At 46.0% G+C, this 18,346-nt stretch overlaps 2 protein-coding genes across 2 annotated transcripts in view; one reads left to right on the top strand and one right to left on the bottom strand.

Moving 5' to 3' along the window:
- Window positions 1-8,568, bottom strand: part of SNRNP27 (small nuclear ribonucleoprotein U4/U6.U5 subunit 27) — a 31,876-nt gene extending 23,308 nt beyond the window's left edge. Inside the window, exons 1-3 of the mRNA XM_073621987.1 lie at window positions 8,396-8,568; window positions 6,757-6,871; window positions 474-577 (exon numbers count right to left, since the gene is read on the bottom strand). Of these exons, the coding sequence (XP_073478088.1) occupies window positions 474-577; window positions 6,757-6,871; window positions 8,396-8,435 (259 nt within the window). The 5' untranslated portion in view covers window positions 8,436-8,568. The remainder of the gene's footprint in view (window positions 1-473; window positions 578-6,756; window positions 6,872-8,395) is intronic.
- A 4-nt stretch (window positions 8,569-8,572) lies between these two features.
- Window positions 8,573-18,346, top strand: part of YARS2 (tyrosyl-tRNA synthetase 2) — a 38,083-nt gene continuing 28,309 nt past the window's right edge. Inside the window, exons 1-2 of the mRNA XM_073621986.1 lie at window positions 8,573-9,359; window positions 14,436-14,603. Of these exons, the coding sequence (XP_073478087.1) occupies window positions 8,614-9,359; window positions 14,436-14,603 (914 nt within the window). The 5' untranslated portion in view covers window positions 8,573-8,613. The remainder of the gene's footprint in view (window positions 9,360-14,435; window positions 14,604-18,346) is intronic.

Here is an 18,346-nt window from a genome sequence, read left to right as displayed (position 1 = left end):
AGAAAACGTACTTATTTACAAAAAATTTTAACAGAAACAAGTAAAAACCTTTTTTTTTTTTTTTTTTTTTAATTTTGGGTCTTTTTTTTATTTGTTGCGCAAACAATAAAAAAAAAAAAAAAAAAAAAAAAAAAAAAAAAAATCGCAGAGGTGATCAAATACCACCAAAAGAAAGCTCTATTTGTGGGAACAAAATGATAAAAAATTGGTTTGAGTACAGTGTTGTATGACCGCACAATTGTCATTCAAATTGCAACAGAGCTGAAAATTTTTTGAAGTAGTTAAAAACAAACTCCGTTTTGATACAAAAAAAAAAAAAAAAAAAAAAAAAAAAAACACACCACACACACACACGTACAAAAACAAACCTAACCTGTAACAAGTATAGAGATAAGAAATAGTGACATTTTTCTGATGCTCGTTTACTCAACACAAACAAAACTTACATATCTAAGAAAATGTTACACACTAACCTGCTATCTGCCTTTCCTTAGCTACTTTTGAGTCTTTACCATCCTTTTTCTCATCATCATGCCTACCAGGCGAAGAGGAAGAGGACCTTACTCTGCGTGGAGACCTGAAAACACACACAAAAAAAAAAAAAAACACACAACATTTCAGTGCATTCCTACAGACAGATTTCCACAAATAGGTTGTATTTAAATTTAAATCAAAACAATCCAATCATTTTTAATACCTTGGGCGCATAGCCTAGCAGTACTCAATGATCAGACGTGTACTGACACACACCCCCTGCACACCTCCTCATTGGAAAGATCAGTGTACTGCTGGTTCTCTGCCTCCTGCAGACCAGAAGGCTGGGAAGGGTGCCCCCTGCCCACGCCCCCCCTTCCCCTCAATATATTTTAGCATATTTTAGCTAACAATTGCACGGTCATGCAACGCTGCACCCAAATACATTTTATATAATTTTTCCCCACAAATAGCTTTCTTTTAGTGATATTTGATCACCACTGCAGTTTTTATTTTTTTTACGCTATAAAAAAAAAAAAAAAAAAAAAACACCCCATGAAAAAAAATATCTAAATTTCTTCATAAATTTAGGCCAATTTGTACTCTGCTACATTATTTGGTAAAATAAAAAATAATCCTAAAAAGCGTATATTAATTGCTTTGCGCAAAATTTATATAGTGTCTACAGACTATGGGATACACACTGGAATTTTTTGTTTTTACTACTAATGGCAGTGATCAGCGACTAAGGGCCCTTTGCAGGTGCTATTGCGCTAATAATAGCGCCTGCAAACCGACCCGAAACAGCCACTGCTGTGTCTCCAGTGTGAAAGCCCCGAGGGCTTTCACACTGGAGCGGTGCGCTAGCAGGACGGGAAAAAAAGTCCTGCTAGCAGCATCTTCGGAGCGGTGAAGGAGCGGAGTATACACCGCTCCTGCCCATTGAAATCAATGGGACAGCGCGGCTATACTGCTGGCAAAGCGCCCCCCCCCCTATATACTTCAGTGCTCTATCTGCTCAGTCACCGTTTTTGGCTCTGCAATCAAACATTTAGATGCTTTGGATCCTTTCTTGGGGCCACTGAACAAAACAAACAGTTGGGAGGAACTCCTAAACCCACTGGTCTTTTCTAGATAAAGCAAAAAAAAGACACCTCTTTACGTCTAAAAGACCAAACCTTTCCTCTTCCGCATTTTTGGAAAAGGTGCAGAAACTAGGAAGGACTATCTCCTGGGACCTATGAAAGTTGGAAGAAACTTTGGGTAAATAGAGACGATCAGGTCTAATCACTACCCTGTCCTCAAGAATCCTCAGGAAGGGGTCTTTACAGGAAAGAGACTCTTGATCAGAAATCCTGGAGCAGATCCTTCCGAACTGCTAGGGGCCAGGGAAGATACACAGATAGGGCCTTCAGAGAGGAGAACCAACTCCTCCTGGGCCACAAGGGGGCAATCAGAACAACTTCTGCCCTGTCCTGAATAATTTTCCGAACCACTAGGGGCAAGAGGGGAAAAGGAGGGAAGGCATAGGCCAGAGTAAAGTCCCACGGGAAGGACAGAGCATCCGTCCCCAAGGACTGCGTTTCTCTCTCCAGAGAGAAGAAAGCCGGCAGTTTCTTGTTGAGACTGGAGGCAAAAAGATCCACTGTGGGGAGACCCCATCTTAGCATCACCTCCTGGAACGTGCCTTGATGTAGTTCCCAACCACTGGAACTGATGCTCACCCTGCTCAAATAGTTCGCCAGCACATTTTCTGACCCCTTGATGTGGACTGCCCTTACTGAAGTGACATAGATCTCCGCCCAGGACAGAATCTGCTGTGTTAAAGACAGAAGCGATTCTGAGCGAGTGCCCCCTTGCTTGTTCAGACAATGCCACAACAGTGGCCTGCCTGAACAAGCAAGGGGGCACTCGCTCAGAATCGCTTCTGTCTTTAACACAGCAGATTCTGTCCTTTTGATTAGACCCTCTCTTCCAGAGATATAAGTGCTTTCCTCACAGCCAGAAGTTCTCTGAAATTTGAGGAGAGACCTGCTTCCTCTGGCAACCAGGCTGCCTGTGCTTGCCAGTGCTGTGAGCACCCCAACCTCACAGACTGGCGTCTGTGGCGATTTTGACCGGGGAATGTTGTGTCCAATCCTTCCCTCTCTGCAGATGTTGAAGGTCATTGCACCGAAACGTGTAGGGCAGTTTTTTATAGACCCTATACACTGCTCTTTATTTTATCTTTGTGATCACATTTTTATGTATCGTGGTTTTTTTGAATAAAAACACCCAGAAGTTACACTATGTGGGAGCATTCCTTTTTTTCTCCACATATCCTGGGAAACTGAGAAACCACCTTTGGAATCCATTTCCGGCTCTGCTTCGGTGGGAGAGAGGGGACGTCCCGGCCTGGTAGAGGCTCTACCTTTGCCTCCAACATCTCACCACTTCGCCCTGGGTGGCAATAAGTTTCATTGATTCTATGCTTACGGCAGTAGAATCCAACCTCTCTGGTAAGCGTATTCCATCTATTCGCTTTAATCGATGATATACAAGCTGAAGGTTGTGAAGCAGACAAGATTGATATACAGATCATTTATTTGCACTGTGGATTTTTGTTCCTTTGGATCACACACTTGCTTTTCCTGGGACATTACGTTTATACACACTTTGAACTTTTTATTTATTATTCATCATTTTTTTGTGTTTTTAGCGCTACAATTTGTTTTAAAGTTTGTTTTCCTTTTGTCACATGGCTTTGTAGCAGCTGCTGTTATCTCTTTTGGGTAGCGCATTAATCATTCCCCCTTTTTCTCAGGCCACTGTTGTGGCATTGTCTGAAAATATCAATAGGTCTTTTGATTAGACCCTCTCTTCCAGAGATATAAGTGCTTTCCTCACAGCCAGAAGTTCTCTGAAATTTGAGGAGAGACCTGCTTCCTCTGGCAACCAGGCTGCCTGTGCTTGCCAGTGCTGTGAGCACCCCAACCCCACAGACTGGCGTCTGTGGCGATTTTGACCGGGGAATGTTGTGTCCAATCCTTCCCTCTCTGCAGATGTTCTCGCTGCTCCCACCAGGGCGAGAGCGAGAAAATTCCCTTCTGGTAATTTTACCAGCTGATCCAGAGAATCCTTCCTGCGATCCCAATGGAGTAAAAGAAAAGCCTGAAGGGGTCTGGAGTGCAATTCGGCACAAGGTACCCCTGGAATGGCCACAGTCATCAGACCCAGCAACTGCATGATCCGCTGAAGGGAGGTCTGAGGGAGCAGTTTGAAGGCCTGCACAGAGAGAAGAATTTATAAAATCTTCTCTTCGGGAAGAAACATTTTTAGGGCAACAGAGTCTATTAGATAACTCATGCAAAAGTCCACAAAACCAAATTGTAGGTCTTGAACAAGAGATGCCTTGCCTCGAGCAAAGATCAAAAAATCATCTAGATATGGGGCGATCAATACACTTTGAATCTGAAAAAAGGCCATGATTTTTGTAAAAATCCTCGGTGCTGCCGAGAGACCAAAAGGAAGGGCATTGAACTGCCAGTGAGATGGCTCGTTTCCCACGAGAACTGCAAACCTAAGGAACCTCCGGTAGCTCTGGCAGATCGGTACATGAAGATAAGCGTCCTGAAGGTCCAGGGTCACCATGAAGACCTCTGGCAACAACAGATTCCTTACCGAATAAATGTTCTCCATTCGGAAACGTCTGTAAACTATGTATTTGTTCAGGACGCTTAAATTTATGACCATACGAAAGCCGCCGGAAGCTTTCTTGACCAGAAAAACGTGAGAATAAAATCCCCGGAACTTCTGAATTACTGGGACAGGAGAAATAACTCCCTCTGTTTCCCACACAGAAATCAAATTTAACATGGCTTGCCGTTTCTCCTGGTCTCTCGGCAGGTGGGTAAGAAAAAACTTCTGGGGAGGAAGATTTTTGAATTCCAGCCTGTAACTCTTTTCCAAAGTTTGAAGGATAAAGGAATTGGTGGAAATTTCTGCCCATTCCTTGACGAAATGGCACAATCTTCCCCCTACCCCAAACCTGGCGTCACTGTGTATTTTTGGAAGAGGCTGAAGAAGCAAAGGGAGTCCCCCCTTTTTGCTTGTCTTTGTTAAAGGACCATTTCTTTTTAGTCTGTTGCCTGTTGGTTTTAAAATTAGCCTTATTTTGGAAGCCATGAAAGGGCTTCTTATTCTGGGGCTTATTCCTTTGGGAAAAGGGGAATTGTTTACTTTTCTCAGAGGAACGAGCCAAGACCTCTTCTAAGGCAGAACCGAACAAGAGTTTGCCTTTGAAGGGAATGGCACAGAGCTTATTCTTGGAAGTAAGGTCACCTTCCCAAGATTTAAGCCAGATAGCTCGCCTAGCTGAATTAATGAGAGAAGAAGCTCTGGCTGCGGATTTCTGCTGCTGCATCAGCCAAGAAGGCGACTGACTTGGCAATGAGTGGGAGGGATTCTCTAATCTCTTCTTTGGGGGTGTCAGATGCAAGAAGATCATCCAGACGCTGAACCCATATGTCTAAATTTCTAGCCACACAGGTGAATGCTACTGCCGGGCCTAAGGAAAAAGCTGAAGCCTCCCAGGCTTTATGTAGCAATGAGTCAGCCTTTCTATCCATTTGATCTTTAAAGGACTCCAGAATCTTCAAAGGGAAGATCTGATCTTTTGGACACCTGCGGCATAAGGGGAATCTAATCTAGGACACTTAAAGAAAACCTCCTCAAATTCAGACTGAAAAGGAAATCCTCTTTTGTGTCCCCTGGATTGGAACAACCTTTTTTCAGGTTCTTTCCATTCAGACAGAATCATGTCCCTAAGAGACTGGTGTACCGGAAAAGTTTTTGATTTCCATCCCTGTAGGCCCCTATACATTTTATCCTGTACAGATTGGGCCTGTTGTGGCATCTGAATCTGCTCTGAGGTATATATTGCTTTTAGTAGTTCATCAATATCCTTGACTGGAAAAAGATACTTAGATGAGCTACCTGCATCCTCCTCTGATGCAGACTTTTCATCAGATGAAGAAACTGGATTCTCACCTTCTTCCAGTATCATGTGAACTAATAGTCTCAGATACTAACAAGGGAAGGGACCTGGCAGAGTTAGAAGGGTCTTGGGCTATGGGTCTAGCTGAGGAAGAGCCTAGACTAGTAACCCGGTCATTAAGTGACCGAAAGGAGTCCACTACCTCCTTCATAGAAGTCATTAACTCCTTAAAAGAGGAATCCTCACAAAATAGCTTTTTATAACTATCAGAAAGCCTGGCCCTACAGTTCCCACATATCTTCTTCACCGGTCTGGCCTAGAAAAACGCAGAAACAAGGACGAAAAAAAAAAAAAAAGGTTCCATACACAAAGTCCCTTGCTGTAGACTATCCACAGACAAGGGCTTACCTTGGAGGCAGTATGGGACCCCGATGCTGCCGCTGGTTCAATATGAGTGGATGCTCCATCCTCAGACCTGTCCTCAAGCTCCATGAAGCAAGCGGAGAACGGCCGTAGAGAAGACTGCTGCTGTACTGAAAAACTGCACTTAGAATGGCGTTTTTAGCACACTATACCCCTGCAGCATGTCCTCAGTGTCTCCACGCCATGCTCCTTTAAAGACTCGGCGTCCGGAAGTGCGTCATGTGACTTCCAGTTCCGGCGCCATCTTGCCATGTGACCGGAAGTCCTCCTGACGCCATCTTGGTACACCGAAATGAAGCATTTAGGAGGACACAGTTCCACACAGCAGCGCTGGGGAAAAAAGGAAGGCAGTTGCCACCATTCACATAGGCAAGTACCCCTTAGAAATAGGGAACCCTTTCTGGTAGAGATTACCATCTAGGACTTGGCCACAACTAGTCCTGGATGAAACCAGAGAAGGGGGGTCCACCAACCACAGTTACCGGACCTAAAAAAAAAAAAAAAAAAAAAACCCATGTCAGTGCTCCTGGAGGGTCTGGAAACACAAAACAACTGAGGGTCAGAGGAAAGGGAGGGGCCTTTTAAATCTGTATTGTATCTGATTTGTGTTTCCTGTAGAGGGCAGAGCCAATCATCTCTCAAGTAGCTGTCCTGGAAGGTGAGGGGGAAAAACATAATTGTAACAATGTGCAACGCCATCATGTATCTGAAGAATAACAGATACATGTAACTCCAGAAAAAGCATCACATAAACTGTTCCAGCAAACGCTGCCCCCCAAATTCCCTGTAAGCCTTCACAAATAGGAATTACACTGTAGTAGATACTGTTAAGACACAAATTGTTGTTTTTTTTTTTCCCATATTTTCCAAACATATTCATTTACCTAGAGCGGCGCCTGTGGGGAGATCGTGAACGACTTCTCCGCCTCTCTCTGGATCTTGAGCGCTCCCGTCTCCTCCTCTCACGTTCTCTGGATGCAGATCTGGAGCGTCTTCGTTCTTAACAAGTCAAAAGAAAAAAATAAATAAATAAATTGGTGATTACAATATTTTATGTCACACTGTATTTGCGCAGTGGTCTTTTTTTCAGAAAAAACACTTCAATTGAAGAAAAAAAAACCAAAAAAAAAAAAAACCGTAAAGTTAGCCCAATTTTTTTGTATAATGTGAAAGATGATGTTACACCACAAGAATCGTGAGAGAATTGTGATCTCTATTCTAAGCAAAAAAGTTGCGATTCTCATTTTATCCAGAATCGTGCAGTTAACCCTCTTCCTTGTCAGTGCCTTTGGTACAGTGACAGTGCTTTTTTTTTTTTTTTTTTTTTTTTTAAGCACGGATCACTATATTGGCGTCACTGGTCCTCAAAAAGTGTCAGTTAGGCTCGGTTCACACCTAAACCGGCCACAGACTGCACAGCAACGCTGTCCGTCCCTGTTCTCTGTTTCAGGGACGAATCAGGGCAGAATCTTTGCCTCAATTTGGCCCTGAAACGGAGCCAAAGACGCACAGCGTTTTTGTGCGCTTCACAACGGAGATATGTGAACGGCTCCACAGGGAGCCAGTCGCATTCTCCTGCTATGCGAATAGGATGCGGGGAAACCCACATCTAATTCGCATAGGTGTGAACCCGGCCTTAGTGTCAGATTTGTCTGCCACAATGTCATAGTCCCGAAAAAAAAAAAAAAAAATGTTATCACTGATCACCGCCATTACTAGTAATAAATAAATAAATATTACATAAACCTATCCCGTGGTTTGTAGATGATATAACTTTTGTGCAAACCAATATACACTTGTTGAAGTTTTTTTTTTTTTTTTTTTTTTTTTTTTTTACCAAAAATATATAGCAGAATACATTTTGGCCTAAATTGATGAAGAAAAATAGATTTTTTTACATTTCATTAGCTATGTTTTATAGCAGAAAGTAATATATATATATATATATATATATATATATATATATATATATATATATATATATATATATATGTGTGTATTTTTTTTTTTTTTTTTTTTTTTAGTTTTTATTTTTTTTTTTGTTTATAGCGCAAAAACTAAAAACCACAGGAGGTGATCAAATATCACAAAAAGGAAGCTCTATTTGTGGGGGGGGGGGGGGGGATTAATTTATTTTGGTACAGTGTCGCACGACCACGCATTTGTCAGGTAATGTAACGCAGTGCCGCATCACAAAAAATGGCCTGGTCATTAAGGGGGGGGGGGGGGGGGGGGGTAAACCTTCCAGGGCTTTAGTGGTTAAAGGTGAACACATATGAATTACACAGGTTCTGAGGCTAATGGAATGCAGAGAAGGCACCAAGTGAGTTTAATTACCACCTTATTCAGCCTCAGAACCTGTGTAATTCATATGTGTTCGGGTTTAAAGGGATGAGGTGGCGGTTGTGCCTAATGGAGGAGAGTTCGCCTGTATACAGCTCATTGGACGACAAATAAGAATATCCCTGAACAGCCGCTCCTTTCCAAGACCTCCTTCCCCAACCCAGGACACTGTACTGTCACCTCTCCGCCTCTCCGGGGACCTGCTCCGGCTCCGACCCATCTTCTCCGCACACCGGAATCACTCCGTCCAGACCCTTCGAGAACCCGTGCGTCCTCCCCAGTCTTCCGGCCAGCAACACGTTTAAGCTATAAACGTTCCCACTACTGCGCCACCTGCGCACGCGCAGACTCAGCATCTGCCAGCTGACCCTACCCAACAGTCTCCGCGCTCCCTAAAGATGGCGGCGCCCGTAATGCACGCTGCCCGCTGGGTGCCCCGGCTCTTCCACTGCCCTGTTCGCCTCATGTCCGCCTTCTCCAACCCGTTAGTGTCCGGGGCCCGGCGGGGGCTCTTTAAGGACATGTTCCCGGCGGAGAGCGCCCCCCTGCGACTACCCGGGCTCCTCTCCTCTGGACCACAGACCGTCTACTGCGGCTTTGACCCCACGGCGGACTCCCTGCACGTCGGCAACCTGCTGGCTGTGATGGGCCTGCTGCGCTTCTACCGGGCCGGGCACCACGCCATCGCCGTCATAGGCGGAGCCACAGCGCAGATCGGGGATCCGAGTGGGAGGAGCCAAGAGAGGGAACCGCTGGGTGCGGAGCAGCTGGCGGACAACGTGCGGGGCCTGCGGGAGTGCCTGGACCGCCTCTTTACTAATTCACAGCCACTGGTCCCTGAGGGCCCCAACCGACCCCCGGGCCGTTTCACTGTCCTGGACAACGCCGCCTGGTACCGGAAATGGCAGGTGGTGGACTTTCTAGGCACGGTGGGCAGACACTTCCGGATGGGCACCCTGCTGAGCCGACACAGCGTACAGAGCCGCCTAAAATCCCCCGAGGGCATGAGCCTTACTGAGTTCACCTACCAGGTCTTCCAGGCCTACGACTTCTACTATCTGTACCGCAATCATGGCTGCCGCATACAGCTGGGGGGCACCGACCAACTGGGCAACCTCATGTCTGGCCATGACTTCATCCAGAGGTGAGAGCGATGCCACCCCTACTCCTATGGTGGTGCCAAACGTTCCCTGATCTTCATAGAGGAGAACCCAACCCCTCCAATGCCATACCACAGGGCACCGCTATGAGGATCAGACCGGAGGACGGCCATAGAACCACTGCCACAGTGACTTGGTGTATAACCCCGGGCCCCCTTATAAAAAGGTCAGATTCATAACCCCAACCACTACAGGGGTCAAACCTATAACCCCAGACACTCAATTTCCCTGCAGGGCTTAGATGTATAACCTCGGGGGCCCCCCCTTTCTCTGCAGAGGGAGGAGGCATAAACCTGGGGGGCCCCCTTGCTCCGCATAGGGAGGAGGCATAAACCCGGGGGGCCCCCCTTCTCTGCAGAGGGAGGAGGCATAACCCCGGGGGGCCCCTTTTCTCCGCAGAGGGAGGAGGCATAACCCCGGGAGGCCCCCTTTCTCCGCAAAGGGAGGAGGCATAACTCAGGGGGGCCCCCTTTCTCAGCAGAGGGAGGAGGCATAACCCCAGGGGGCCCCCTTTCCCCGCAGAGGGAGGAGGCATAACCCCGGGGGCCCCCTTTCTCCGCAGAGGGCGGAGACATAACCCTGGGGACCCCCCTTTCTCCGCAGAGGGAGGAGGCATAACCCCAGGGGCCTCCTTTCTCTGCAGAGGGAGGATGCAAAACCCCCGGGGGCCCCCCTTCTCCGTAGAGGGAAGAGGCATAACCCCGGGGGGCCCCCCTTCTCCGTAGAGGGAGGAGGCATAACCCCGGGGGCCCCCCTTCTCCGTAGAGGGAGGAGGCATAACCCCGGGGGCCCCCCTTCTCCGTAGAGGGAGGAGGCATAACCCCGGGGGGCCCCCTTCTCCACAGAGGGAGGAGGCATAACCCCGGGGGGCCCCCTTCTCCACAGAGGGAGGAGGCATAACCCCGGGGGGCCCCCTTCTCCACAGAGGGAGGAGGCATAACCCCGGGGGGGCCCCCTTTCTCCACAGAGGGAGGATGCAAAACCCCGGGGGCCCCCTTTCTCAGCAGAGGGAGGAGGCATAACCCCGGGGGGCCCCCTTTCTCAGCAGAGGGAGGAGGCATAACCCTGGGGGCCCCCCTTCTCCGCAGAGGGAGGAGGCATAACCCCGGGGGGGGGGCCCCTTTCTCCACAGAGGGAGAAGGCATAACCCCGGGGGCCCCCTTGCTCCGCAGAGGGAGGAGGCACAACCCCGGGGGGCCCCATTTCTCCGCAGAGGGAGGAGGCATAATCCTGGGGCCCCCTTTCTCCGCAGAGGGAAGGGATAACCCCGGGGGGCCCCCTTTCTCCGCAGAGGGAGGAGACATAACCCCTCCCTTCTCCTCCACCGCACCCCGCTCCTTGCCAAATATCAAACGTAAGACGTATAACATCAGGCCCACCTCCATCTGATCAGAAATCAGATGTGTAACCCCTGGGGCCCAATATGCAGAGGTCCAAACTCTCTTGCTTTGATCAATTTTTGTTTGCAAACTAGTTAACTTGTCAAGTATAGTGTTGCACTGCAGGGAAAAACCTATATAAACACAGAGTGTGCATGCAAATGTCTTTGAACCCCTGGTGGAGGAGGGTGTCAAACTTGTATTCAGGGGTTCTGCTAAAGAGGACATGAGCTCGAAAAGTGAGGATTTGCAGTTATAGGGAATGAGTGTTAATTGTGCAGTATTCTGAAAAATCAAAAGGCGCAGGAGGTCCTGACAACTCCGCCAGCGTCTTGGGGTCTAATGTGCGTTTATGTGATGCTTCAAGAAAAGCGATAAGAGCAAAGAGGCGATTAATGTCCGTGTGGGCGCACTTCAATCTAGAGCCATGTTGGATAAAAATCCCTCCTAGAACGCATTTCAAAGTCTCCCACTGATTCATGGCAGAGAGACGTCCCCTATGTGAGAATGGATGAAATGCCCTATAGCCTTTGATATTGCCCTTGTACATGCTATGTCTGTGAGTAGGTTATCGTTTAGTCTCCACGTGCAGCTACATGTATATCGTGGGAGTCTACCTAGGGTGAGGGGTACTGGTGCGTGGTCTGACCGTAGTTTTAGTCCAATTGTGCAGGAAGCGTTGTAATCCAGTAGACCAGTAGGCATTGTTAAAGGAAGATGTCCTGCTATAGGACCTGTGTGATGAGGATAAACCTATTGATTTAAAGGATAAGTTCACCTTTCATGACATGTTACACCCATATTTGGGGTAAAACCTGTTATGAATGCACCGGCCCCCACATCTCCCTGCTCCCCGCTGTGCCAGCTAGCGGGGCTTCTTCTCCACCTGCTAGCTGTCAAAAAAAAAAAGTGTCCGCGCAGGGCTCCACCCACACGGCCGCTTCACTCATTCACATTGCTCTGTAAATGGAAAACCACAAAGTTCGGCAGCCTTTGCAGCTGTCGGCTTATAGTTTTCAATGAACTACCACGGCCCTGTGAGCATCGTGGTAGTTCATTCATGCTTCCTGTCAGCATGTATCGGCTTCCTCATAGGAGGTACAAGCAAGCAGATACACTGACAGCTCTGCAGGAAACCGGCATGGCTTTAGTGATCTGCTGATCGATGGTGCAATGCTTTACAGGCTCCTGTAAGAAAAAATAATAAATGCACATTTTTTTTACCCTGCAAAAAAATGTGCATTTATTTTTTTTTCTGAAAAGGTGAATTATCCTTTAACAATTTCAAAAAACAGTTACATTCCTGGAATGTCGGGATTGTTAACTGTTACTTGGTTTGTTTCCTCAACCAAACTGTCAAACCATCAAATGGCTAGAGTCATAACTGATCACATGTGCAGCATCCTGGCAGTTGTAGATCAAACAGAAGCAGCTTCCTTGGCTGTAAAGGATAGGAGGGTTTCATTCTAAGGGCTCGTTCACCCCATGCATGCATGAAAACTGAAGGTAAAACTACACAGATTTCACTTGCAGAGACATCAGTTTACCTCAGTTTTGATGCACGCTGACATTAGTTTTCATGCACATCAGTTATGTGCCCTATTCACACCAATGTTGATATCACATCAGTTTTTTTTTTTTCCTGTGCTGAAAACTGCATAGACGTTGCAGATTCCTGCGCAAAAAACATGTAGACGTTGTGGTGTGAACAGGGCACATAGAGAACCATTGTATTTTGTGCCCTTGGAGAACATTTGCAAAAAAACTGATGTCTCTGCACAATGGTGTGAACGAGACCTTACACTGTCAGCAAATCGGCCTTTACAAATTTGTCAGTGCCCAAAAATGGGGAGAAACTGAGCATGTGCAGAGCAGGGTGAGACAGTGTGTTACTGGATTTTAAACAGTATAGACACTTATTTTTATGCTTTACATAGCTGTACCGGCAGAAGGGGTAAACCTGAAGTGATCTATCTGGACTTAATTTTCTGACTAAAGTTCCACTTTAAGGTGTGCAGGACAGGTGACAAATTGGAATACAATCACACTAGAGGCAGGAACATTGGTGAGTGAGTCTAAACATCACCTCCTCCCTTGTCAATTGCACTAATGCCCCCCTCTGCTACACTGAGTGCTTGATTGAAAAGACTGCCACTCCTCTGAAAAGCAATCCACACACAGATTTCTTTTCAGAGGCAATAGACTGGCATTGAGGAGCCAATGGCGCTGCTGCTGTCTCAGCCAATCAGGAGGGAGAGTCTCGGACGCCCGAGACACTCGTGGACTTTGCTGGGCAGAGATGGGGTGCAGGCTGCTGTACACAGAAGGCTTTTTATCCAAATGCATAGAATGCATTAAATTAAAAAAAAACTTCTGACTTTATAACCCCTTTAATGGGCAAAAGCTGAGAGACATAACTGTGTTTTAAACCAAATTTTTAAACCTGTGTCGTGCACCTTTAAAGGTCCACATCAGCGCTACATAAGAAAAGGGGTTATTAGCGTTGAAAATAAAGCTTTGTTCGTTAAGAGGAGTTATTGGTATAGAGCCGGGTCTGGAGTGGAATGGGTTACTTACGCAGTGGATTTATTTGGCGCATTAGCTGGTTTATAATTTTACCAGCCTGAATTCCTAGTAAGTTTATTTAGTGTGGACGGTGGAGAATCACACTGGGTGGTACACAGTGGCATGAGAACACTTGTGTGAAGGTCTAACACGTTTACGTGCAGCGCGTCATTTGGATGTTGTTGGGACTATTGGAAATAACATAGTCTTTTTTCTTTACTTTATAGATTTTTGATTTTTTTTTTTTTTTTTTTGGCACATTATATTTTGCTTGGGCGGAATATATTTTGATGCTATATTTGCTAATTTTTGCACTAGCACTTTATTACTTAGTACAGTATTGTGAGACGATACACAATTCGTATATTTTACTACACTTGGGGGGGGGTATGGAGTAGAAGGGATTAGCGCAGTTTTTTTCTAAATATGGTTACTATTTGATGCTCTATCAAAATTAGGGTGGTAGCTGTCCAGTTTAGTTTCTTAGTGGGCCAGTGAGAGCTGTGGTGCTGTTATAGTTTTTGATTTTCTGTTTTAGGATTCCAAATGCTTTAAAACAGAAGTTTGGGCTTTAAAAAGAAACAACTTCTTTTATACTTGCCTAGGTGGATGTAACATCGATCTGATGCTGCATCTGTCCCCCGCATCTTCTAAGACTGAGAACCAAACGATCAAAGACTAATGATTGCTCAGTTCTCAGTCTTCAGAGAGCAGGTCAGTCACTGGCTCCTTGCTCTGCGCCGCCAGCGCTCACTGGAGCGCCAGGCTGTGTAGCGGGCAGGAGCGACTCGCCCAGATTCCAACAAGCGGCTGTGTAGCGGGCAGGAGCGATTCGCCCAGATTCCAACAAGCGGCTCCTTGAGAGGCTGAGCCAGCTGCTGGTGAGGGCATCTGGGTGGATCCCGACTGTAAAGTTTGGATCGATCCAGAGCCTGGACCAGCTGAGTGACGTCAGCCGACAGTGGGTTTATTTGCTTAGCTTTTATTGAAGGGTTGTCCACCACTACAATCCCTTTCCTGAGCCAGCTACTGATTACATGGAATACATACACAGATCTGCTGGTATTGTAAAGATTTGCCCTCAGTCTCTATATAATTATGCATTTCATCCCGCAGGACCACAGGAGAAGACGTATTTGGGATCACCATGCCTCTCATCACAAGCACTACTGGAGATAAGTTGGGGAAGTCAGCAGGGAATGCTTTGTGGTTGACCAGACCCAAGACTCCTCCATTTGAACTGTATCAGTTCTTCGTCCGGCAACCTGACAGCTGTGTAGAGCGGTGAGAATCACTCTTAAATTTGTAGGGCCTTTCCTGTAAATCAAAGCTCTACCAACTTTTTTCACTGCTGTGGTACCCAGCAGAAGCCTAAACCTGGTTACATAATGAATTAGAAAATGTTTACGAATAAAAGTAAATACTGCAAAGATGGATTTATGTGATTGTTGTGAAGGTAGTGTAATACAATGTTAAAGTGTCTTTAAAGGCATAGTTCACCCTTACCAAAAAACAGCTTTGACCAAAACTGACTTAATGCCCTTACTTACTCCAATAGCCATACCAGGAAGTGAGAGGAAATCCCTCCAAAGTAAGGGAATCCCTTGCTGTCACCAGAATTTAAAGTGGTTTTAAACCCTTTTTGTTGATTTTTACCTATAGGTAAGCCTAGAATAAGGCTTACCTATAGGTAGTAGAAACATCTCCTAAATGTGCGCCGTTTAGGAGATATTTCACTTGTAGTGCGCCGATTTCGTTATCGGCGCATGCGCTGTGAAGAAACGGACCACCGTGCTGTCTCTACCCCCAGCGTGTGCCGTGATTGACGACTCAGGACAGTCACAGAGCCCCGGAGTCCGTGGCCCCGGAAGGAAGAGGGACGAAGATGGACACGGCCTGCTCAGGGGACAGCGCGGGCTTCGTTTGCAGGTAAGTGGTGTATAATGGGCTAGCATGCGATGCATACTAGCCCATTATGCTTTTCTTTTGCAGGCCTTGCGGGGAGCAAAAGAGGAAGTAAAACCCCCTTGGGTTTACTTCCTTTTCAAGCCTAGTAGACACTGAGTCATTTATCGTTCAACCCAGCGGGCTGAACAAAGAAAAACGGAAGAGCTCAGGGGGAACCACTGTACTAACTATGTGATGTTAGTACAGCGATCGCCCCCCCGCTGAGCTATTGTTTTTATGACAAGGGGACAGCCCCTCCAGAACACACCTGTCAGTACTCTCAGCCATTGGCTGAGAGCGCTGATTAAAGCGGTTGTATACCCACTGACATTTTTTTTTTTTAACCCCTGTAAGGCAGAAGGCATAATGAGCTAGATACTAGCTCATTATGAAATACTTACCTTAGAACGAGGCGTCGGTATCTTACCTGGTCCACGCCGAGGTAGCTGACATGTTGCCTCGGCGTGTCTTCCGGGTATCGCGGCTCCAGCGCTGTGAGTGGCTGGAGCCGCGATGTCATCGAGATTTCTTTCCCGGGCAGTTGCCGGGCCTTCAGCCGAGAATCCCCTGTGCGCATGCGCATGCTGCAGTCAGCGGCTCATAGCAAGGGGAATATCTCCTAAACTGTACAGGTTTAGGAGATTTTTTTTTTTTACCTACAGGTAAGCCTTATTATAGGCTTACCTGTAGGTAAAAGTAAAAAAAATGACTATACAACCGCTTTAATAGAAGCCGGGTCTGGCTGCCGCCATCCGCACAGGCTTAATGTCAGCTGGGTTCTATTGAACCGCCCGATATTCAGCCCGTGTGTATGGCCCTTTAGTGTCCCCAATGGAAGATTTCCCCTCTGTTACTTTTCTGGGGACACCCCAACATTTTGGATTTTCTTTTACCTTCACTTTCAACGATCATGGTAAACATGACAAATAGAGAGGGTGGATCTCCCTAACAGGGGTACAGACCGCAATAAAATGCTGACAGGTGTTCTAATTCCTGTACATTCTATCTAAAACTAAAATCTTATAGCTAAAATATACCTTTTAAAAAGCTACAACATTATTAATTTTTCTTTCGCAGCACAAGTAGGCCCAGCCATTGGAGGAAGGGATTACTCAGGCGACAGATTTCTTATTGGTTGCTGATTTGGCGCGCCCCATGATATGTTGGCACATTAGTGATGCAGTGGGCAGGATTGTGGATGTTGGCAGTGTGTTTAGGAGTAATTTAATAACCTGCCAACCAAGCCAGGCATAGAATTACAGAAAGAAGCGCCAGATCAAAACTGGATAGAGTCCAAGGTAATTTTAATAGTTTCATTACTTTTTTTTTTTTTTTTTTAGCAACAGTTAAAATTCTCTTGAACACTTTCATTCATTTTCGGTTTGGTGCGCCTTTCTGAATTTCTATGATTTGAGCTACTGGGGTTCCCATTGTAGGAAGCCTTGGTGTGTGGGAGCCACCTTGCCAGGGCTGTTAAAGTGGTTGTTACCCCAAACCTGTAAATCACTGCCAGGCCCTCTATTATAGCTAGGCATGCCACACTATATAAGTGTTTTATTAAAACGAGGCATGTAAATACCTTTTTAGAGTTATCTTAAGGCCGATAACGTGACTCTTGGCCAGTCACCTACTCTAATCCAGGGCTACAGCGGGAGGGGCTGAGATCTCCCTCTGTCGTCAGCCCGGGGAGGTCACATGGCCGCTCAGCCCCTCCTGCTGTAGCCCTGGATCGGAAGTGTAGAGCGGAGCGGCGCCGAGTCATGTGACCGGCTGGAAGATAGCTCTAAAAAGGTATTTACCTGCCTCATTTTAATAAAACACTTGCACAGTGTGGTATGGCTAGCTATAATATAGGGGCTGGCAGTGACCATTTCTAATATTTTATTTTATATTAACAGTGGCATGGGGTGGGGGGGGGTTGGGGGTCAGAGACACAGACATGGAGCTGGCAGGGAGGAGGGGGGATAGAGGGAGAGCTGCAGATGATGGAGGGGCGTAAGCTGACCACAGTGATCAGGGCTCAGCAGCCATGATTATTGTGGTCAGTAGCCATGATTATTGTGGTCAGTACACAGGGGGACACAGGAAGTGCCAGGATCAGCCAGGTTTTTTTTTTTTTTCACAGTTTAGAGAGGCCAGACTAGACAGCACAAGCACTGCTGTTTAATTTGCTTTAGGGGAACAGGATCTCTGGGGGTTGTTTTGGGGTTTTTTTTATGTTTTCCTTCATCTAACTACACATGCAAGTCTAAAAGTTTTTATCCTTTCTCTTTGTGATGTTAACCATTGTCATTGATGCAAAAAGTGATGGGAAATCCAAAACTGAAGAGTTGTCACCAGATCAGGAATGGAGTGGAAAACTTTCCTCTTATTTTCTGTTGTCTCTAGGAGAGGAAGTACAGTAAAGGGCAAATCTTGACTAAAGACAAGTTATATTTAAAAAAAAAAAAACTTTCAGCTGGGTGTTATATAAAAGAGTACCTAAACCCTTAAGCTGGGCATACAAGAGTGGAATTTCATTAGATTTTTTTTTTTTATTATTTTGGAATGTTCATTCTAATAGTTAATGGGTTCAAATTAACGGTTAGTTTTGACTAGTGACGAAAACAGAATCAAAGCAGCAGGATGGAAAATTTTTCCTAAACAAATGTAATTCCAACAGTTTGGTTTTTGTTCAGGAAAGCCCATATATTCCAAAATTGAATGTCAAAATTCCAAAAATTTGAAATTGTACCAGTGTATGGCCAGCTTTAAACACTGTTTTGCTTCTGCTGCACACAGATACACCCCCCCCCACCCCCACCTGCATACCAAGAGAAGTAGCAGCAGCCTCCATTCTATCTATGACCTCGTAGTGCCATCTAGTGTACAGAGTTATTCTTGCAGATCAACTAGTATTTCACTTTGTTGTTTCTCAAGACATCAGCACTGATCTTTGTAAAGTGGATGTGACAACCTATCTGACTTCTTGTTAGTGGCATTAAACCCAAAAAGCAAACATTTATTATATACACTGTTTTACCAAAAGTTTTGGGACACCTACCTTTACACAAACTTTAATTCCATCTTAGTCCGTAGGG

Source organism: Aquarana catesbeiana, linkage group LG03, assembly GCF_042186555.1.
Source record: "Aquarana catesbeiana isolate 2022-GZ linkage group LG03, ASM4218655v1, whole genome shotgun sequence".
In the NCBI taxonomy this organism is placed as follows: domain Eukaryota; kingdom Metazoa; phylum Chordata; class Amphibia; order Anura; family Ranidae; genus Aquarana; species Aquarana catesbeiana.
The sequence above is the reverse complement of the archived record's forward strand: the minus strand, read 5'-3'. Positions and strand labels throughout refer to the sequence as shown.